Raw genomic sequence first — 23,957 nt, 5'->3', positions numbered from 1 at the left:
AAAAATTATCTATAAAAAGTTGAGCCAGTTATTTGTCACCCTTCATTTTCTGCAGGTCTTTGAAGTACAAGTTTAAAATTTTCCTTCTACATATATCTGTTGTTCTACCTCCTTTTCAGAATGTAATTTTGAAGGTAGTGACCCAGCTGGCAAAGGAGAGTTACTATTATGTAGACTCAGTTTGGCTTTTGGTTTCCCATTGATGTAGATTCGTGTTTCTGACTTTCCCAAATAGAGCTGTTCATATTGGATTCATATGAAATAATACATGGCACATTTGGTTATCATCTTAACCATCACTGGTGTTATCATAATCCTCACATGTACAGATTATTAGTTTAAATTCTACATTATATAGATTAGGCACCTGAGGCTCAGAGAACACAATTAGCATGCCTAAAAATCATACAATGACAAAGGCTGGACGTTGAGAATGTAAGTCCCTTACCCAGAGCCTTTCTGCTTGAATATAGCAAACTTGTATGTTCTTTTATATATATGTGTGCATATGTATATATATTTTTATATGTATACATATTTTTGTGTGTAAGTTATATATATAAGTAAATTCTTATAATATGTGTATATGAATTTATCTGAGTATATACATACACTTAATGTCAGGTATAATAAAATAGTCTTTAAAAAAATGCCAGAAGACAAGCAACCTTTGAGTAATTTGACCACTGATTTCCCAACAGATTGTTTCTGATAATACCTTTATGTTATGGTAAATACCTCTTACTCTGCCTACTTTGGAAACAGTATTGACTTGACAGCATTTAATCATCACAAAATATGTAGAAGCTCTTTAAAACCTATTTTATATCAGTTCTCTTGACTGGGAAACAAACAAATGGGTTTCTTTTCTCCTTTACATCTCCTCAAATTTAAAGTTGGCTGTTTCTTTAAAAAATCTCAATGAAGTAAAAATTGACTTTAGTGAAAAAGTACTTTAACAGGGCCTTTATGCACAAGCTGGAACATCTGGATAATTCATCTGCTACTCTGTTAATTTCCATCCAGAATATTTAAGTTGTATCCAAAAATGTTTTGGCTGTGTTCCAAGTAAACATAGCCAAATTTGATATGATATGTACAAATTGTATAGGATGCTCTTGAATAGAGAAACATTGTTATATTATCTAATATTTGAGGCAAGTTTCTTCTACCTTTTCCTTTTGGACAAATTTTACACTTGCAAGAGACTGATGTGTTTGAAGATACAAAGTGCAAGATTTCTTGTTGTCTGACTGTACTTAGAATATAACAGTTTTTAAAACTACCTTTAAATAAAGTTAACAGTTTTATGGACTTTATCTAGAAAATATAAAATTTTGAACATGACATAATAATGCCATTTTTAGTGCTGTGCTATCTCTGCTTTTGTATTTAAGTTTTAGATTGTAAACATAGAGATATTCAGCTCAGAATCTAGCTAATGACTCATTTACCAGAAAGAAAATACAGTGTTACAATGTTGAATTATAAGAGGGCTCTCTAATTCTTTATTTCACTAAACTTCTAGTCATGGTATCTTTTGTTGTTATTCAGGGAAGCTTTGCTGAAAACCTTTCATTTCTTCTGGAAGCTTTAAAAAAAGGTAAATATTACTGTATTTAACAGTGTCAAAAGATATTTGTCTAGCTTTATTTTTCCCTTTATTATAATACATGCTTTTATAAAAAACCACAATAAAGTAAATATAAAATAGAATGAAGTATTGATCACTGCAATCCCTGATAATAACGATTATTCCAGTTAACATTTGGTTTCATAACTTTATTTACCTGCAGTATATCATTGGTATAGATAGGCATAATTTTTTATAAAATAAAATCCTTTCTATATTGTTGTATAATATATGTCTTTTCACTTACTAACAACAGTATGTTGTAAGCATCTTTTCACATCAGGAAATACTGATGTATATCAGTTGTATGGTTCTCATATATTCCACTTTAAAGATATATTAACTATAATTTAAAATTGTAAATGTAACAAATTATAACTTATTAATCATCAGTTGTTGACTTTTATTTCAAATTTTGTATAATTAGAAAGAAATGCTTAAATAATTAACCAGGTATTTCCTGAGGTAAATTTCAATGAGTAGAATTCTGTATTGAAAGCTTCCAAATTTAAAAGAATAAATATTACCAAACTACCCAAGAAAGTCTATTTTCTAAGCATGTTTAGAAGTTTTTTTTTTCCCACAACCTCAAAAACAATTATTTTCATGTTTGCCTATTTGATAGAAAAAATTATATCTTACTTTAATTTACATGGTTTGGGTACTGATGATGTTCATTTTATGTTTTAATTGGTCATTGGTATGTCCTGGTTTGTATATTTCCTGTTGGTTCTTTGCCTTTTTTCAGTGGTTTTATCTCATACTTCCGGGAATTCTTGCATTTGTTTTGTTTTTTTCTTTTCCTAAATTTGGCTTGGACTTTTCTGCTCAACAGAATTTGTAAACTTTACATAGTCAAAATTTTCTCTCTCCATATTTTGAAGACATTCAGTTATGTTTTCATCTAATGCATATATTTGTAATTCATAATTTGGCAGGAATTTATTTTGGTAAGGTATAGAGATCTAATCTTGAATAAAACACTTTTCACATTGATATGTAATGCTGTGTTTTATCTAAAACTGTATTTTTATATTATGTAGATCTGTTTTTAGACTTTCGAGTTGACCCTGTGGTTTTTATGACATTTAGGTTAGTGCTTGTGTTTTGTTATCTATTGGAGTAAGTGTCCCATTATCAGATCTTTTTCCACTTGTTTATGCAAATGTAAAGTCTTAGACTTTAAGGTAATAGTGATTCCTCTGCTAAAGTAGTTTCCACTGTTATGATGAGAAAAATGAATCCACACTTTTCTCTGCTTTTCACATACTAAAATTGTCGTTAGAAGGAGTTAAAGTGGCTTCGGTTGGACTTCATAGTGTAATCATTGTCTATAAAAATTATTTCTGTGTAAAGATTTACTTTGCATTTCTACTAACTAAGTCAGTCTCTTCGGAAATAGTAGTTTTGTGTTCCTTATATTTAATCCCAAAATGTTTTGGTCTGTGTATTTATTAAAAGATCCTTGTCAATTTTCTGATGACGAAATAATTACGTTTACATAATTTTAAAAACTTAGTCTCTGTTTAAATGATATTTTTAACTTTTCGTCAGTAAACTGCTAGACTCTAGTAATTAGACTATAAGCTACTTGATAAGGGCTATTGTCCTATGAATAATGTTTTTTATTGAATAAATGTACATGCATTGGTAAGTGCCCTACCCAAAGCAGGTTATCAATATATGTTTGCTGAATTGAGTTTTAAAAAATGAAATGTGGTAAATAGCTTGGGAACTTAAGAAAGGTTGATATAACTGGTTATTGATATAAAAACCTTATATTTTCTTAGGTGACCGGACTAGTAGTTGCCCAGTGATCTTCATATTAGATGAATTTGATCTTTTTGCTCATCATAAGAACCAAACACTCCTCTATAATCTTTTTGACATTTCTCAATCTGCACAGACTCCAGTAGCAGTTATTGGTCTTACATGTAGATTGGTAAGTCTTTCTATTTAAAAAAATTAATTATAATAATATTTAGAAAATTAAAGCTTAATTACTGACTTAGTCACTTATGTAGGTCATTTTTCAAACATGTTCATCAGTGCCTCATACATTTATCCCAACTTTTCAACTCAGTTGAGGAAAACAAAACATTTATCACAGGTGCTCATAAACTAATGCCTCTCTCCCTCCAATGGAATTACTGAATAAAGAATGTGAAGTCAGATGATGCTAAAAAATATAGTTTATACATTAGCGAATAAAGAGAAAGTTTTAAAATCTCACCACCATTTTATAAAAATTGCTAATAATTTCTACTTTGTACATTTAAGATTCTTTCCATATTTTGAAAATGCTTGGAATCAGCTCAAAATGATACTATACCAACTTTGTAAATACACATTCTTTGGAAATGCAAGGGATTTTTTTCTGTCAAGCTGTCATAGTAGATAGTGGCTTCTTTGCTCCTTGGGAGATTTCAGAAGGATTTTAACCATAGTTTTAATGTTACTGTGACAATACTTTGTGAAGACTCCATAGACGTTGAACTATTTGTACTTTTAGACAGCTTACATAGGTCTTTTTTGTTTACCTTCTTCTCTTATCCTCATATGAACTTTCTTATTGAATTAGGTAAAACTTGTATTTAGAGTCACCTGTCTTCTTATACTTTGGCTGCCATGCATCCATAGCTTTCATCCTTCTTTTCCCTCCTTTTTTGCAGGCTTATTTCAGGCCCTTTTACTTCCTCTCTTTCTACAGCTCTTTCTCTTTTTTTAGAAATGTCAAACTCTTCATTAAGTTTATCTTCCGACAGTCCTTTCAGTATTATTTCTCTTAGGAGTGGCTTTCTCTGTCTTCCTTCCCCAGTACTCTAGAGCTTATGATGTATGCTTTCATAATAAGCCTCTCTCAGAAAAATCTGGCTGGTTCTCCACGTATCTTAATTCTTTTTTTCAAAAGGTAGCAATCTATCACAGGGGTTAAGGAAGCACATTCTTTCTTGCTAAAAACTCTTCCTCTGGTGGAAGTGGCAGTGGCAAATGTTACTGACCCATTGAGGGACCAAAGAAAGGGTTAGTATCTCCTTAGCTGTATTATCAGAGGCTTTTTTTTTTATTCTGTATGTATAATTCTCCAACTGTGCAGTTCTTCAAGTCTAAGTATATCTGTATCTCCATGTTTATAGGGAAAGAGCAAAAAGATAGATGAAGCAGTGATTTTTGCCAGCAAATAACCTCTTCCCTGTGGCAATAATTTTTTTTAAACTATTCCTTCTGTCCTACATTACCAATTTCTGTCATTACTATGCACCACTCAAGTATCAGTTACTGTTAACCTCTAAAATTTTTTTACTTCCATCTCTTCCTATTCCCAAGTTCAGGCTCTTAATTATTGCTTGCAGAATGTTGCATCCACTACCTTTCAAACACCTACCTGTCTGGGTGATCCGGAACGGCTCCCTAGTAGAAAATAAATGTATAATATTTTCTGTCTTTGAACATTACTTTTAATTCTTTTATGCTGGCACTATATCTTTCTTTAGCCTATAGAAAGAAAAACCTATTTCAGGTTTTTCATTCACCCTCTCCCTCTAACCCCAAGCAATTAATCTTTCCTGTCTTCCTTCCCAAACTAATCATGATCCCTACTTGATTACTTTAATTCTTTCCTCTGTATCATTGGCTTCTTAACCTAGTTACTATGAAAATCATCTGGGTAGATTGGAAAATTCATATTTCTGGGCCTCACCACAGGTTTTCTGTTCTTTTCCTTAACTTTTTTTATTATAGAAAATTGACACTAATGTTGATTTCTAACTTTTTAAGGAAGAATAACATGAATACAAGTAGTTTTATAAATGTTACTATAAAAAAGCCAGAAGACAATAATTTACCAACATCATGCTGTGTTCCCACCAGCTTCCTCTTCTGTAGTTTTTTTCCTTAAGTCTAGCATGGCTTTAGCTTAAATTTGTATAGTTTAGTGAAACTGAACTTTTCTCCATTACATGCTTTTTCTTGAGGCTCTGTTACGTAAAAAAGCGAAGATGTTTAAATTTTCATGTTAGTTAAGACATCTAACTACATTTTATTATCTTAGTTTTTTACCTGAATTCTTCATAGAATATACAAAATACCTTATTGAAACTCTTCATATTACTGTGGCATATAACTATTCAATATACTTATCATTTAAAAAAAATTATTGTTGGTCTTGCGGTGTTAAAGATTACCTGAGAAGAACATGGTTAGAAAAAGGCATGACGTCACCAGGCCTATAAATGCTTAGAAGGCGACTGTTTAAACTAGCTTGCATTAAAAATATTTTTAGAAGCTTGTTTTATTTCCATGCCATAATCTCTTACCTACTGCCTTGTAACCCCAAGTAGATCAGGGAATAATTTGAATTTTTAGAGGCTTGTGTAATTTTTAATGCTTATTGTGCATTATAGGATAAGCATTGCTAATTGTAAGTGATAGTTCAGATAGTTACATCTCTAACATTGGTATGGTCTAACATGCATCTTACTGAGATTTTTGTTTGTTTTTAAGGATATTTTGGAACTCTTAGAAAAAAGAGTGAAGTCACGATTTTCTCACCGGCAGATACACTTAATGAATTCATTTGGTTTTCCACAGTATCTTAAAATATTTAAAGAACAATTATCTCTTCCTGCAGTATTTCCAGACAAGATTTTCGCTGAGAAGTGGAATGAGAATGTTCAGGTAGTTTGGGACAAAGACAATAATGTTGAAGTAATTTTTGTGTCTTGCTATGCTATTTGAAAGCAGTTAAAACTTGCATATTTTTAAAATTTGTAAATTAATATAAAATTTCTAATGTTACTGTGGCATAAAACTGCATGAATACAAATTATACTTTTTTGTATGTGTATTTTCTTTTAAAAAACAGTTTATGTCACAGCTTCTAATTTTTTTTCAAAAGAACTTTAATGAGATCTATTTTATTTATATGTGGTTTATATTTTATATTATTTTGGTAATGAACTTTAATCATTAAAAATTTATTTCCTTTATTTTATAAGTTTAGCAATATATTAGCTTAGTAATGTTCATACCTATCCAGTGTGGATTTTTTTTTTCCAATTCTCATAAACAAGCTCTTTTCTCATTGAGTCTATTAAGAGAAAATTCATACTGTGACACCTTTGGTTATATTAGCTACATTGACAAATCCCATCTTTGAGTCCTTGGAGCCCTGAGGGTCTTAAGTTAGAAATGCACATACGCATGTTTTTTTAAACATTTACTGAACCTTATGGACTCTGTAAATTTACTTATGCTTAAGCTGAAGAGCCTAAATTTTACAGGCCATTATTATATCAACTGAGCTTACTAGCATCCATTTATCTTATACTGACAAGTTTTAGTTGGCAGAGAGAAGGGAGAGAATGTATGGGTGTAAATATGTGTTTAATGACAATTAAAAACCGGTGTTACTGAATAAATCTCACACGTTAAAGTCTTTCAAAAATGTGGGTCCTGTGAAAGTGGAAAATAATATAAAGAGTCCTTGGTTTTGAAAGAATTGGGAAAAACTGGTCTGTAATGTTAAATACTAATGAGTGAGGATGAGTAGATCTCTGCTTAGAGTTAAACAGTCTGTATTCACTGGCACTCAAAAAAGATTGTTTTATGTTAAAGTAGTAATGATAGATTATATTCTTTTTACTACAAAACCTTAAATATTAATACCATATTAAAAGTGAGAATTTTTATTTATTGCTCTTAACTGATTCTTGTTTTTTCCTGCCTTTATTGAGGTATAATTGACAAATTAGAAGTTGCTTATATTTAAGATGTACAGCTTGATACTTTGATATAGATTGTGAAATACCACAGTCAAGCTATTTCTTAGATTTCTTTCCTTCCTTCCTGCCTCCTTCTTTTCCTTCCTCACATAGATTTCTTTCCTTCCTTCTTGCCTCCTTCTTTTCTTCCTTCCTCTCCCATCCTCCACTCGCCTCCTCTTTCTTCCTTTCTTTCATGTGTGTGTGGTAAGATAAACTTAGGTTCTATTCTCTAAGCAAATTTCAAGTATACAGTGCTGTATTGTTAACTATAGTTACATTGCTATACGTTAACATCTCCAGAACTCACTCATCTTGCATAACTGAAACACTCTTATTTTGATTTTAAAATATAGTCTGCTCATGTAAGCACTATTAATTTTGACACATTTTCTATATTAGAAGTTTATTGAACAAAATTAAATCAGTGCGTAAGAATACATGGTCAAAGGTAGAATTTTCCCTTATGTCCATGCCCATCCTCGCTGCTTTTACTACAAAGTAATTATTTCGTTCATAGCATTTCAGACCTTAGATACATGCTTAATTTGTGTGTACATAAGGATACAAACCTTAAATACTGTTTTACCTTTTTTACTTTTTCTAATTGGGTAACTTATATATAAGTTTTTTCTTGATAATATATCTAATTATAAGAGTCCTTGCTTTAAGAACACTTTTTATAGTTGGTGCTCTCACATTGTCTCTTCCCTTACATAGGTCTGGAGTGGATCAGAGCTCTGGATCTTTGCCATCTGAATCCACTTTTGAGTGTCTCACGGACTTTCACCTACAACTCCTGAACTGATTGTCTTGTTACAACAGTGTGGTTTTTTTTTTTTAAATTGCTTTACCAATCAAATGTAGTTTTTCATAGTATTTAAGTGTCTATGCTTTCCCAGAGCTTTTATTATTTTCACCCCTGCTTGCCTTCTTTTCCTAAGATGACTACATAAGCCCAGGTTATACTGTGCTGTCATCCTTCTTTCTGTCCTTCCCAGCTATGTTGTATTCTGAGCATCTTAGAGTGAGTATATAAAGGAAGTAGATGGTGAGGGTTACTGGTGAAGCATGACTTTGTATGGCTCAGAAAATGGTAAGCATGTGGTAGTAAAGTGGCTAACTCTTAGGCTTTTGGTCTTTTTTTGCTGATGTTACATCACTGATTTTAGGGGCAGATGGTAAGGATGAATGTGAGCACTATCCTGTCATCTTTTTTGACAGTCTTGCTGTTCTTTCATAAGATAGAACTAGTACCACTGGAGCTTGTGTCTCTTAGTTCTGATATTTTTTTGCCTTATCTTAATTATCATTTGCCACCTCCCTTTGAAATGCTAATAAATGAGCATTGAAAAAATATGTCAGCACCATGGCCAGAGGCCCTGCCCAGGAAAGAGAGGGTGCATTGAGGGAGCTATCCTCTCACTCAGTGCTGACTATCCAGCAAGTTTTTCTGATTAACATAAACCAAAAGCAATGATATAGTAGCAGGTTGCTAATAGAATCTCACCCAAGAAATATCTTCAGGATAGGCCGTAACCTGCACATCCTGCCTAACTTGAATGTTTTAGCCCTACCCACAAATGAGTCAAAATATGTAAGTAAGCAGAGTAAACAGCACCTTGGCATGGCAGTATAAGAAAAATCTTTGTATAAAAGAACATTTAAAAGGACCATTGCTGATTCTCCTCAAAGGAAATGCCCTCAAAGTACCAGCTAAGTTCAAGAAAGATTTACCTACTGTCTTAGCCTTAGCCTCAGCCTGTTTAGTTAACAGAAGTGAGAAAATTTAGCAGGAACAGGCTAGGAGATTTAGTACATCTACTGCTGCCACTGACTTATCCCTGGAGCAGCATGAGTCCTGAGGTACTAGTGTAATCCTATAACATTCTCCTTAGAACCTAGCTATGAAGAGGGCACCAGCCAAGCAAACTGCAGTGTGAGCACATTAAGAACTTGTTTCTGTAGCTGCTACTCATATGCTCATCATTGAAGAGGAACTATATCAAATTCCCTGAATAACAAGGGAAATCTGCTTTATTTTTGGGAATTTGCCCCATGTTCTTATAAGGGGTGTTGTTAGTCAGTTATCTCTGTCTTACTATCCTTACATCATTTCCTGAGCCAACCAAAAAGGAGCTTTCAGTCCAGAGCAGTAAGAAATTTAGTCATTTTACAAAACCCAATATCTAACGTCTTCAGTGACTATCATAATTAAATATAATAGGCATCCAATAAGTGGTTATTGATAATAGTCTTGTCAAGTAGTTTATAGTGTTTGAATCAAGGAAAAATTAAAAATGTAATAAGTTTTTTTAAGGCTCACATGTAAATCTTGTTGACTTTTTAAAAGCAGATTAATAAATTATATAAACAAGAAGGTGATAGCTTTCAGAAGAAAGGTGAGTGGGATTCAGACCTCTAAAAAAGTACAGAAATAAGCAGAAAGGCAGAGTTGAGAAGATTAACCCTTTGAAGCATATATAAGTAGAGCAAATACTGTTTTAAAAAATAATTGAATTTTTGCAGAGTAAATTTCTTTCATCAATAGTTTTATCATCATATATTCATCTGTTAGGATGTCATAATCTGCATTGCTCATTGTTTCCTATAACTGAAATGCTCTTTCTTCTTTGTAGCCTATTGATTCATACAATTTAAGCATTCTTTGTAATACTTCACCTTGTTTTCCTGAGTATGGTAACTCTTATTCTCTGTTGGATTTTGTGCTGCATTTTGATCATGCCACTAGTAGGACTCTATAGTTTCCCTTTTTAGACTAGAAATTTTGTGGTAGCAAGGATTATGTTTTATCTTTGTGTCTTTGGAATTAACATAAAGGGATAAGAAAAAAAGTAGAGTGGAAATTTGATTTTGATATTTGTGTTCCACAAATGAGACCAGCACCTATTTAATAATGAATAAACACCACATAGACTTAATGAGGTACACCAACCAGTGAGGCACAAGATTATATTTAGGTTTTACACTGCATTTTTCTTTAATTCGGTTTTGATTTTTTTTTTTTTCCTCTTAAAAGAGTCTCTCAGAAGATAGAAGTGTGAGAGAAATACTGCAGAAGCATTTCAATGTTAACAAAAACCTGCGGTCATTGCACATGCTATTGGTTTGTATTAGTTTTATTTTTATCACTTATTTTCTTTAACTAGTTAATTATGTTCTGATGGGAATTGGTTACACCTCTAGATAAATTTTTGGAGAATTAACATATTTACTACATTCGGTCTTCCAGTCCCTGAATATGGTATATCACTTCTTTTATTTAGTTCTTCTTTGACTTCTTTCATCATCATCTTATAATTCTCACACACAGATCCTGTACACGTTTACAGTGTGTACTTAAATGTTTAATTTCCTTGGAGCAATTGTAAATGATATTTTGTTTTTAATTTTGGTTTCAGCAAGCTCATTGTTAGTATATAGAAATGTGATTGATTTTTGTGTCAATGTTGTATTCTGCAACGTTACTGAATTCATTTATTTTAGGAGTTTTTTTTAATAGATACCTTGAGATTTTCTATGTAGACAATCATCATCTGCAAATAGAGAGGTTTTTTTCTTTCTAATCTGTATATCTTTTATTTCTTTTTCTTATCTTTTTGCAATGGCTAGAACTTCTTGCATTATGTCAAATAAGGACAGTAAAGGGGGGGGGAAGAATGGTGAGGGTGGACAGTTATCCCATTTATCAAAAGCATACTGCCATTTTCAACAACAGCTGTCTTTATCATAAAGGAATTCTGGGACTAAGAATTTTTAGAGTAGAGATTTTAGTTATTTATGCCAAAATTGGACTTTATTTGCTAAACTTATGGTATACGGAGGATAGACAAACACATATAGACACATGTATGTACATATACATACACCTCTCATTATTTTGGGAAAGTATCTGCCTCAGAATTGTCAATATGAAAAACCTTTGTTTTGCCAGTTTCCTATTACATTTTTAATTCAAGGTAATGGCTTAATTTTTGTTTTTCTTATTTAAGAGAAGTTTTGGAATTAGTGGAAATTATAAAGAAAAAAAGACTTAACAGATTAAATATAGTTTGGATAATTTTTCAACAACAACAACAAAAAAATCAGGAGTTCTACACATAGAAAAAAAGCCTCATTTGCATAGCCAAAAGTAAATTTCAGGTAGATAAACCTAAATGTGTATACAAAACCAAAACTTGAAAAAAAGTAGAAGAAAAATATGAGATTATGTTTGTATTCTTGAGCTAGAGAAAGATTTCTTAGAGAAGTTACACAAATCACAAGCCATAACAGAAAAGATGGTTAAAGTTAATGACACTGAATTTTTAAATGTCTGGACACCAGAAGATACCATAGAAGAAGTGAAGACTTGATTAGGAGAGGAAAAATGCAATCCATGTAATCATCAGCACTATCCATAATATATAAAGAGCTTCTACAGTAATCTATAAAGAAAAAACTAAGAATATGAGCAAGCAGTCTACCAATATAGAATCCCACATGACTTATAATTTGCAAAGATGTTTAACCTTTCCAGTAATTAGGGAAATGGTACAATTTACACTTTACAATTAAACTTTTTTGTTCTGCCAGTCTGGTAGGTGTCAGAAGTTTATGCCTGATGGGATGGTATCTGTGACTATTAAATTTACTGCTGCCTACTAGTAGTGTAAATATACATAGGTACTTTGGAGAGCAATTTGGCAAATTTAGGTATCTCGAAAGACTTGGATGCACAAGAAGGCGTTACAAGATTGTTTAATGCAGCGTTGTTTACAATTGCAAAAAAAGGAAATTACAGATGCCCATCAGTAAGGAAATAATAATTGTGAGTAGATCAAAGGAATCTAACAAAAAAAATGAGTAAACTAGGATCGACATCTTGACATGAATTCAGTGAAGAAACAGTTGCATGAATACAATATAGTATTTATCTAAAACTTGAGAATTACTCTATATTGTCTAGGAATACAAAGATATGTAGCAGAAGAATTAGACATGCATGATTTTTTCTCTGCATGGAGAAGAGTAGAGAGTCACCCAGGGCAAGAGCCAGGGGCTTCAGCTCTAAGTTTATATTTCGTAAGCTGAGGAAGCGATCACAGATACTCACTATATTATTCTCTTGCCTTTTTATATGTCAGAATATTTTATAATAAAGGAAAAAGAAGAGATAAAAGGAAGGGGCTACTGGGTCCCTGGGTTCCTCCCAGTAAGGAAATGAAGAACAAGGATTGCCAAACCCTTCTGTTCAGTTAAGGACCCTGGGCCCTGGTTAAAAGGGGGAGTTTCTAGTATAAATATCTCCCAAATATTACTAGATGCTTTCGCTAAGAAACTATTGTTTACCTGGAATTGAAATTTAATCAGATGTCGTGCATTTTTATCTGCCAGATCTGCTAACCCTATTGATAGGACTAAATTTAAATGTTGAGTCAGTTCTATTTCAGTAAAATAAATTAAAAAATAAAATTTAGATGATATGAAAGTTACAAATCTTCAAATCTAGGAGTTTTGTTAGCTGTTGGAAAGACAGCTTTCTCCATAAAAAGTGAACTCTGCTTTCAAGGACAGTTGTTTCTGGGTATAGTTTTGTTTTTCTTTTTTTCTTTTTTATACAATTTAACATAAAGTAGCTGGCTTCTGTCTATCACTCAACAGTAACCTGGGTTGGTTAACTGGGTGGTAAGAAAGTTTTTACAAGTCACAGATTGGTTTGGTTTGGTTTGGTTTGATCTGGGGCTTTGAATAATATTATTTTTGGTCTCTTCTCCTTGCTGTGCTCCTTTTTAAATGTTTTTCTCTTGAATTGTAAACAAGATATGTAAGTGGGAAGGAGTAGTGAAAGCAGCAAGAACTTTTTTATGCTTTACATTTATAAGGCATAGGGATTGAAATACTGTATTTTAATAGGGTAAAATATGAGAGAATAGCTTTCCAAAGCATTAATATTTACTCTCCCATAATTCTAAATTAAGAAGTTTTGTTCAGTGATACCTCCAAAATGGCCAAGTAAATAAGTATTTGTTTTTCTGATCTGCATTTCCCTAGATGCTTGCTTTAAATCGCGTAACACCGTCATACCCCTTTGTGACTGCAGCACATCTGATGGAGGCAAACCAGCTGTGTAGCATGGACTCTAAAGCAAACATTGTACATGGTGAGAAACCTGCTTGATTAGTAGCTTTTTTTTTTTTAATAACTTTGAGTTTATATAATAGAATGCTTTTCAAAATTATAAGTAACATTGGGCATAGTGTTTTATATACAGAATACTTTTATAGCCATACATTCTTTAACTGAGCCCTTTAAAAAATACTATTATTCTCATTTAAAGTGAAAGAAACTTGACACTGCCTCCCTTGCACATTGGAAATCCAGCTAAGACTCTTGCCGGCATTCTCATTGCACCAAGTGCTACGGAACAGCACTGGCTTTTAGCAATTTGCATTCACTGTCCCTTTTGAGAATCTAATGAGCCTTCTCTCCAGGAGAAAAATTTAGATACAATTTCCAGGGGATTAGGAATTGTGAATAATCCAGGGCCCTTTGTGATTTGTGATTTAAAGTAACTTAATAATTGCAGCTTTGGTTTATGTTTACTGTGGGCTTGTGGAAAGTTCTTGATAATATTGTCTATAATCCTTATAACATCTCTGGAAGTTTAGAAAGATCCTTATTTTACAGATGTAAAGCTCAGGGAGGTTGAGTAACTTGCTTTAAGATTTAATAGATACTAGTGACCGAAACACATGCAAACCTGGGGTGGTGTCTTGATCACTTCCCACCCCTCAAAACCATGGTCTTTCGCTTTGTCCTTCTGTTTGGAAGACAGTTATTTCAACCTTAGGTATCAGCAAGTAAACTATACCTCATAGCTTGTTTCCCTTTTATTACAGGTCTGTCAGTCTTAGAAATCTGTCTTATCATAGCAATGAAACATTTAAATGACATCTATGAAGAGGAGCCCTTTAATTTTCAAATGGTTTATAATGGTAAGATGAGACTTTGATAGTCCTTTCTGACTCTACCTCACTGCTTATTTAAAGGTACTAATGTCATTGCTTTCTGTCCAGAGTTTCAGAAATTTGTTCAAAGGAAGGCCCATTCCGTTTATAATTTTGAGAAACCTGTTGTCATGAAGGTAAGATTTTAAGTTCGTTGTTACTTTTTTGTAGATAGGTATATTTTTACATATAATGTGATTGTATATATAATAGTTGTACTTTCATTAATTTTGAAACATTAGGTATTATCATAGGGCTTTTTTCAAAACAATCTAAAAATGAAATATTTGAATAATTCTGAACAATGCAGCCAGTTGTTTTATAGTTTGTGGGGGTATACCGCCCTCTAATGTCTCTTCCTAGCACTTGCAGCCTGAAAAGGAACTTATTACAGTCTAATACACAGATACAACCCTATCCTTTTCCACCCCAAGTTGGCATTATAATTTCAGCAGTAAAAAGAGACACAGTGAGTCATTAAGAAAATAAAGGACAAAATCTCACTGGCTGGTGAGAGTATACAGAGAAAGTTTTGTTAGGAGTTGGGTGAGGCATGAGTTTTAAAATTTGATGAACTTTATTTTAGCAAACCATTGTCCACCAGAAGTATAATGTGAGCCACATAATATAATTTTAGGTTTTCTAGTAGCAACAAAAAAGTGGGGAAAAAAAGTGAAATTCACTTGAACAGTAAATTTTAATATACAAAAATCTTTCTATCTGTAGTCAGTATAGACAATTATTAATGAAGTGTTCTTATTTTCTTTTGTGTTAAGTCTTTGAAATTCTGTGTGTTTACACTTAAAGCACATCTTAATCCAGTGATTATTCATTGGAAATAATTGCTCTTTAGATTCCTGAAAAATTTTAGCTGAAGAAGTAAATTTACATTCTGAAACTGTTTCAGACATATTTAAAATTTTCTAATATCATGTTTGTAATTAAACATAATGAAACTTAAATAAAATTAAAAATCAAGCCCCACATTTCAAATCCTCAGTAGTCCTGTGTGGTTTAGTGGTTACCTTTTGGACATTTTTTTTTTTAAAGCAGTGGATGCATTAGTTCTTCATCATCCTTTATAAACCCTAAGAGTCCAAATTTTATTACTTACAGCAAACAAAAAATGTGAGATCAGGACATTGCCATTTCTTCAAAACAATAGGAAGAGTATTTAGCATCCTGGAGGTTGGTATTCTCTCCCTTCCTGATGTCCACATCTGTCTGATAGTCAAAGTATGTGGAAGTTGTATGAATGGAAAGGGTTAGCTGAACACTTAAATTTTCATGAATAATTTGCAGCTGCTCATTTCTATGTTTTAAATTTTAAAAAAATTTGTTACCTAGAAATATTTTAAATCTTCTCAGTTTTATTCAGCCCCAGTTCTTGCAGTCTCCAGTACTTTCTCAGAAATAATTGGTATCTGAGCTATTTTGCTTTTATCAGAAGAATTTTTATGGTACATAAAGAATATATTCCAATAATGTTTTTCACAGTGAGGCTTAAGAATAGAAAGCTCAATAATCTGTTTCAGTATATCAATATTTAATGGTTAGTAGGTCATGATTTATGGGTTTTTTTCATACCCTGATAAAATAAAACAACAATCACGGTTAGAAAGACATGATACATGAATATCAAAGGTAAGAGGAAGCAGACAGTAGAGTCCTATTAAGGTGGGGAAGATGGAAGAAAGGGACTTTTTGACAGGTGGTGGCGGTCTCTGTCAGACTTCAGGGAAACAGGAGCCTGTCCTCTCCTCCATACTGGTACCACTCTGCCGAACCGTTTATTTATAGTGTGGATCAGCTGAACAGATGTGCTCCAAGGGTTCTTTCCTGCCTCCCTCTTTTTGCAGCTGTATTTAACTTTTACACAGTAAAGTCTTACAAAAGTAGAAACAAAATGTAAATGCAAAGTTGAGTAACCTACATAATTAGTCAAAAAGTACAGGTCTTATCAGATGTTACGTTTTTGTAGAGAACTGGAAACCTTCAGGTAACTTAAGGACTAGGAGAAGGTATGATATAGAATAGGTTAGGAACAAGAACCATATTGTGCAGACTGAACTGTTTGCCCTGTTTACATTCAGTGATGCAGGGAGAGAGAACTACATTGACACTGCCTCACGTCGGGTAGAAGGTTTTGTGGGGTTAACGAGAGTTGTTTTTGAACATTGCTCATCTCGGTTGCTTTGTTTCCTGGCACGTGTCCCACTGCTGACCAGACCCTGTTTTCTGGATTAACGTTGTTTACTGTGCTTCCCCTATTCAACCTCAACTGTTCTCTCATCTTTCAGGCTTTTGAACACTTACAACAATTAGAATTAATAAGGCCTATGGAAAGAACATCAGTAAATGCGCAGAGGGAGTACCAACTGATGAAGCTACTTTTGGATAACACTCAAATTATGAATGCTTTGCAGAAATACCCTAACTGTCCTACAGATGTCAGGCAGTGGGCAACGTCCTCACTCAGCTGGTTATGAATATAACCCCAGCTTCAGTTACGGAGTTTCGGGCATACTGTTCTAAAGAACTAAAAGCTATTTCCTTTAACAAGATATGTTATTACATTTTCTTATAAACATGTATTTTTGTATTTATGGGAGACTGTTGCACATGCAGTGTCATAGTTGTGCCTTGCTTCTGAATCATAAGCAGTTACATGACTTAACAATTCTAGTGATTTAGATTATGTTGTAAGTAGCTGTTCAAAAAAATAAATGTGACTATTTTAGGGATTGAACCATATGCTTATTTAACACTTGTGAAGTATTTATGTGTTACATTTGAAGAGTTCGTTTTAACCCAGCAGCCCCAGCAGCTAGATGTTTTTACAAACCTTAAACAAAACAGTAAAGAAACAATGGTAAGAGTTGAGGTGTAATGAGTAATCTTTTGGTCCATTGGGAGGTGCTGCATTTTTTTCTGTTCCCATGGAAATTTTGGATTCTATTGCAGACGCAGGACTTCTAGTTCAGGAGACTGACCAGTTTGGGCAGAAGATAGTACAAACGGAAGAAATAAGCCAAAAGTTTGAACATTTTCTTCCAGACTTCTTAAAAAATATGGTACTCATACCATAAAAAAATCTCTTGCAGGATTTTTTAAAAATGCAGATTCTTGGACCTATTCTAGGCCAAAGGGACCAACACTTGTCTTTTTAACAGGCACATTAGGAAGTTCCTGGGGAACTACTGCCACAAATAATGGGGCGTGTATGACAGTGCATCCAAAAGTAAAGTCCTGAGAGGAGTGTGGAAATGCCACAGCATCACCTTATAAATTCAGGAACTGCTTTATGTTTAAAGTGAAATTTAATAAGCATTCATTAACTGTTAGTGACTTCATTCATTCAAGAATATTTGTCTCTTATTTTCATAGAAGGTTTACAAAAGACAGTCCCTATCCTTGTACAGCTTGTAATCCTTTTAACTGTCAAAGGCCGTGAGATAGTCACTGTTACTTATAGATGAGAAAAGTAACACAGTAGTGGCCGTGTCCAGAGGATTGACAGACTCTGGAATTCAACTCATGTTTTCAGTGACACCAAAGCCCCTGGTTTTGAGATCTCAGGCTCAGTAATGGTTTTCTTACCATGCATTTTAGAAAGTATACTCTAAGAAATGATTTACTTGGTTTTTAAGAAATTCTGTATTTAGAATGGAATATAAGATTTCTGTGCATGAAAGTAGCTCTTCAGTAGTTGCAACCTATTTTGTTGCATACAGAGGCATCCTTTCCCTGCCTCTCAGTCTTCAGATCAGTCGTTTACTTTTCAGCTGTGTGTCATGAAAGCTAAGGCTTGCATCTGGTTCTATGCAATAGTCTTCAGGTTTTTACGGAATATTTTGCCAAAGTATTCATCATGTAGCATCACTGTTACTAGAAGCAAGGATTTTGCACTTGAGCTAAAATTGTCCCTTTAAGAAAATTTCTAAACTATTTTAGGAAAGTACCCTCTGCTCTAAAGGTGACCATAAAAGCCCCTAAATAACTTGCTTGAAGATTGCAAATTTTTATGTGCTTAAGATGCCACTGAAAGGTTGAACGCTCTCATATGCTTTGGTGACTCCATAAGAGCTACAGAAGACCCAGCAAATCAGTGAGAGTTGTAAAGCAAACTAGAAAACTTAGATTAGCAAAGTCAAACGAATGAAGCATCTACCTACACTCCAAAAACATTTTTTGAGGAGGAATGTTGATGTTCTCCTTTCCATATTCCCTAAAAAAATACGAAGAAGCTGAAATATACCTTAAAAATTTTAAAGTAACTTCATCTCTTAAATTGCTTAAACCATCATCAATAAAATAAAACCCAAATCTGAAAAGTCCCTCGTAAAAAAACTTTGGGGAATAATGTAAACAAATATGGTTTAAAGATACTTTCATTTCCTAGAGGAGGAATGTAGGCTGTTAATAGCACAACCAAAAGACCAAAAAGCAGGGAGGAGGAGCGTTAGCGGCAGCAGTGGTTCTCACTCAGCAGGCCCTCCAGCTGCCCTACCAATTAAGGAAAACTCTCCAGTTTTGCGGACATGCATGTGAATGACTCTGAGGAATTAAGACCTGTTGGTTCAGACTTACCACATCACAGTGCTATGTATGTTGATTATATATTATTAACTTCCTGAAGAATCTGTTTTGCAGAACACTGTGGAAACGATTTCCGTCTTTCTGTGATGCCCCTTCCTTCACCTTTACCCTAAAAAAACTGAGAATCCATTGGTGTGAACTGTGACACTCAACGTGACAAGGTGGGGCTCTTGCACCCTCATTTTCTTGAAAGCCATGAGATAAAAGATTTTGCAACATTAAAAATGTAAATGAAAGCTAGCTTCTTTGATGATCACTCTTACTGAGGACCCTAAGTTAATGTACCAGAATTCTTCCCTTCAACTGGTAAACTAGTTACATTGTTGGAAAGTATAGTTTCTATCTTTGATGTCTATTTCCTAAGCCACTGTTTTAAATCTCCAAATGAAAAGACAAAGTAACTAATGCCATTTAGCTTCTCTTGGTAAAATTGGCAGGACCAACATATGTGCTTTATAGTGGGAATACAATCTGCTTACAAAACAGGAGGGAAATGCCACAACTGACAAACCTCCCTTTCACCACTATCCCCATTCTTGCAGATCTCGAGGTGTAAGCCTCACTGTAAATTATAAAGCTCATTAAGAACGTATAGCTAAAGAAAAACTGCATATGCAAATCATACCGTATTTATTTTTTTATTTAACTTGGGAATGGAATGGGGATAGCATACATTTTATTTGTACAATATTTAACAATCACTTACCCGAGGTGGGGTTTTATGGGGCTTTTTTTTTTTTTTTTTTTTTAGCTTTTTGTTAAATACTTGCAGAAAAAAATAGCAAGTACAATTTGACAGTAGTACAACAACCTGTGCCCAAAACAGACAAGAAATACAGAGTAAAGCTAAAATAATTGCTTACCAATATTTTGAGAGGTAACAAATAGGATATGGGTTGAGACTGCATAAAAAATGTACTGCTGGTTGAGTATCTGAGGTAAATGATGTTCAATTAAGATGCTACTTGTATCATTTTGCCCATAAATCAGTAATTTTATGCACATTATACCAAATGTTCCTAAAAAGTAATATTTTAAAAAGGTAAAAAAGAGAAACTGGAAAATATCTGTGGTGAAGCTTTTTTTTAAACAGTAATTAGTTTATTCCACTAAACTATCATCTGACCAGGGTTTTTTTTTCCCCCTATCAATCACCTGCATTTTACTTAAATGTAGCTGTTACACAGGAGTGAGTAAAGGGGAAAAAGAGATTCTTTTTAATTTCATGATATATGATTCATTTTTAAGTTCCAAACTTTTTTTTTTTTCCTGATTGTACTTTCAAAACATCACCATGAAAGATAGTGCAAGTTCATGGGGCCAAAAATTGTGAGGCACAGTCTCTGTTCTGGAATTCACAAGGTACCTGTAATAAACATTCAAACAAGAATCACACATCACATGCTAAAAACTTCCTAGCATCTAAAATACATACAAGAGCTGTGCAGGGCATAGACTTTGAATAAAGCCAAAACACTGGTTAATCCATCAGTCCTATGGCAGTTGATCATAAAGCATTCCTTACACGGAGATCTGGGCAAGGTAAAGAGTGTAAGTTAGAGCAGCAGTTCTGATGGGTGTCATAAAGGCAAAATACAAGACGAATCATAAGGAGCACCATACACATGAGGAAAAAATTATTGGGGTCTCAGTTTACCCCAAAACAAAGAAGTCATTTTTCTTTTCTTGATCTTTCTTTTTTCAATCTCCCTAAGCTTAAACTTTTTGTTAACTTGCCCACTCTATGCTGACTGTAAACCAAACATGAAAATGCCCTGCAAAAGAAAGTTTTAACAAGACTAGGTATCAGGACAGGTAGTCACTGGAACATTCTTATTTTACTGCTTATAAAAAGTATTTTTCTATCAATATATTTCTCAAAAGGATACAAGTTTTAAAATTGGTTAGCTAGAGTTAAGTACAATACCCAGGATTTCTAAAAATTTTTTCTAACAGGAAGAGAAAACTTTACTTTGTGAATAACTGGTCTTATAAAATTTATCTCTAAGTGTTCGCATAAGCCACTCATCATAATGTTCCTTGTTTTTCTTTTGATTTGTTTCACTTTTAAAAATGGGATTAAATGTTCAGGACAGGTAGAAATTAGTCTTCAGGAGATTAACAGTTTTCTTGTATGAACATTCTCGTATTTTCCCTTCTTGATTAGTTTCAAAGTGGAAGCAAAACTACATCAAGAAACTGAGACGCTAAGTACTTTCTGAAATAAAGGTGAGCTCTACATTGAAATGGGAATTCTTAGGAAGACAACAAAACCTTGGGTACATGATGTGACCAAGAGCACAAAGTTCTGTATGGTGTGTGGCACACAGACAGCAGTGCTATTACTCTTCTTTCCCTCCCTGCTTAGAGTCTGTTGACCTATGTATTATTTATAAATAATAATTAATTATTCCCAGAGATTAAGTGCATATTATATGTAAAATGTAGTGTACTGTGTGGTTAAATAGCCATTTGAAGATAACACATTCACAGTGAGCTCCTGATAGTGACATGTAAAAAGTTATTTTATAAAATTAATGTATGGATTTTAAAATGACCTGACAAAAGTACAATAGCATAATACTGGCTATTTGCCGGTCAGTAATCTAGAAATTCAGGGAATTAATGTTTTACTTTGGCCTGTATAAATTTGAGGAAGAATCCAATTATACTCTAATGTAGCATTATTTTGAAAAGCACTTTGGCACCTACCTACCATCAGTTCCATTTTCTTACCAAGGATAAGGCATGAACGACCCTAAATTAGTGTCAGAGTTGGTTGTGAAAGCGACGTGCGGGAGGAGGCTAAGCTGTGTTACCTGCGTCAACACTGGTTACCTCTAAATGTCGTTGCATATTTTAAGTTATAAGTTGAACTTGTTATCCCTGATTTGTTTTAAAGCAGTTAACATCTGATATCTGTGCTTAAAGTTTTAAATCTCTACCCTAGGATAATTCTTGACATATCACAGACATCAAATATTACTCTGACAAGATGGCACCAAGAGGAAATATAGTGATAAAGTTACAAGTCTCAAAGCAGAGTGAGGAGTTCTGGGTAATGACACTTCCTGAGGTGATCCTAAAACAGTGATAAAGAATGTCCCACACACTGGTGAAAAGAAATACACTACAACTTTACATATATAAATAGGAAAAAAATATTTTAAAAGAATAAAAATGAAGAGCTTTCCAGTGTCACAGCTCACTTAAAAAAAATTTAAATCATGCTTTAAATTTTCTAATAGTTCCCAAACACGGCACACCTAAAAAATATGCAGGTAAAGTATGCAGTATTTTGGGAACCGGATATAAGATGAACCTGTAAAACACAGGAGAGAAGGGGAAGTGACACCATTTTTGTTTGTTTTTGTTTTTTCATTTCAAAAAACAGCACTTTTTTTCCCTTAAATTATTACAAGCTAGCACAAGAACAGCTAAAACACTGCTTTATGAAAAATGGCCACTTCCTGTTGGCACTAAGCATAGCTTACCCTTTTTTCTTAAATAACACAGTGAATTTGTAATACCTTGTTACAAAACATGGGTCAATTTATTATTCAAATTTTGTTAGTGTTTTTCAATTTTATAATTTAGCAACCATGGAACTGAGGTATACCTTGTTGAGGGAGGTTAAAGTAATGCTTGGAAGCCTCTTTACTGTACCCCACTTTGATGACTTTGTTTATGTACACAGAACAGCAGCACACTAAACATTCACAAGCTGTGTCATATTGGCATTACAATAGTCATTTATAGAAACACAACAGCAAATGCAATAAAAACAAGTTACCCTTTTTAAAATCTGAAATGAAAAGTTTTTGATTTAAAAAAAAATAGCAGTAGTTCATTTAAGGAATTAGTGTCTTCTGACAGACATTATGAAATCTGATGTCAGTTTTCAAACACTTGATTAGCCAGGTCCAAAAGATCCTTGATTTGGAGAGGGCCACATTCTTCATGTACACTTTTTTAAAAGTTTCTTTTTAGAGTCTACAGCTTTTCTCTTAGTCTCACGTCCTTCATGTCTCTGCCTCAGGCAATGCCGTAAGCCTCCCAGAGCCACGTTTTGAAAGGAGAGTCTTCCTTCCGACACGTCCTGGAGACATCCTACGCATTTCACACAAAATAAACTGCAAGCAGTTTCATTAGCTTAGCAGCTCCAGTTCAGAGTCCTGTTTCTCAGTGTGTACGCATGGTGCAACCATCATAGACTAGATTCTTTGGGAGGAAAGTCAACATTCGTCACCATCGTGACCACTGTTACAATGTCCTCTGTGGTAATGATACTTGTTAGTCTTTGCATCTGAGTAATTCTTTCACCTACACATCCAGCTGATAACCTGGCTTCTGCATCATGATCCCAACATTCTTCTATTGTTTCACAGAGCATTGCCATTCCCTGAAAAGGAAAAACACAGTCAAACGTGACAGCAATTTTTGTCTTCTATTAGAAAACAGAATTAAACTTTCATAAAGAAATTGCTATTTTTGTGGCTTAAAGACAGACAGTTTCAAGATTAGCCAACTTTGATGATATCCATCCACATTCACTTTTGAGAATCTATTCTATGCAGGAACATGAAAAGCATTCTCTACCTGGCTTTATCCATGTTTCTAGTTATACCTAGACCAACATAACCAAGCCAGTACTGTTCCCACCTTGGCCTGTCTGGTCTCTTAAATTCTTAAGAACTTGAAAATCTTCCAATCCCTAATCAAAATGCTAAAACTGCCATGGAGAGGAGAAAACTGGGTGCTTCGCTTTTTAAAATGGCATCACGTGGAATGGTGGTGATCAGCAAGGTGACCCAACCATCCACAAGCACTCCTTTCCCTGGGAAGGTTTCCTAAGAGGGGGCATCCTCATCTGCACAGGACGAGAGGGATGACAGTCCCCTAAGGCTCTATGACCTCACCACCACCTCCCTCATGAGTACACAGTTACAGCCC

General features: G+C 33.8%; 2 protein-coding genes across 6 annotated transcripts in view; one reads left to right on the top strand and one right to left on the bottom strand.

Moving 5' to 3' along the window:
• Positions 1-21,424, top strand: part of ORC4 (origin recognition complex subunit 4) — a 66,071-nt gene extending 44,647 nt beyond the window's left edge. For 3 of the 5 annotated variants that reach the window (XM_010950257.3, XM_045513031.2, XM_074363620.1), the window contains 8 exons: positions 1,555-1,603; positions 3,424-3,575; positions 6,137-6,310; positions 10,436-10,522; positions 13,450-13,558; positions 14,298-14,393; positions 14,475-14,542; positions 16,706-19,244. In XM_010950257.3, coding sequence (XP_010948559.2) covers positions 1,555-1,603; positions 3,424-3,575; positions 6,137-6,310; positions 10,436-10,522; positions 13,450-13,558; positions 14,298-14,393; positions 14,475-14,542; positions 16,706-16,894 — 924 coding nt within the window. In that variant the 3' untranslated portion in view covers positions 16,895-19,244. Of the gene's footprint in view, positions 1-1,554; positions 1,604-3,423; positions 3,576-6,136; positions 6,311-10,435; positions 10,523-13,449; positions 13,559-14,297; positions 14,394-14,474; positions 14,543-16,705; positions 19,245-21,171 lie in introns of those variants that run through there. The other 2 variants (XR_012506992.1, XM_074363621.1) reach the window with 2 other exon arrangements.
• Positions 19,627-23,957, bottom strand: part of ACVR2A (activin A receptor type 2A) — an 84,124-nt gene continuing 79,793 nt past the window's right edge. The window contains exon 12 of the mRNA XM_074363619.1: positions 19,627-23,406. Coding sequence (XP_074219720.1) covers positions 23,212-23,406 — 195 coding nt within the window. The 3' untranslated portion in view covers positions 19,627-23,211. The remainder of the gene's footprint in view (positions 23,407-23,957) is intronic.

This window comes from Camelus bactrianus, chromosome 5 (assembly GCF_048773025.1).
Source record: "Camelus bactrianus isolate YW-2024 breed Bactrian camel chromosome 5, ASM4877302v1, whole genome shotgun sequence".
Lineage (NCBI taxonomy): Eukaryota > Metazoa > Chordata > Mammalia > Artiodactyla > Camelidae > Camelus > Camelus bactrianus.
This window is presented reverse-complemented; position numbering and strand designations above follow the sequence as displayed.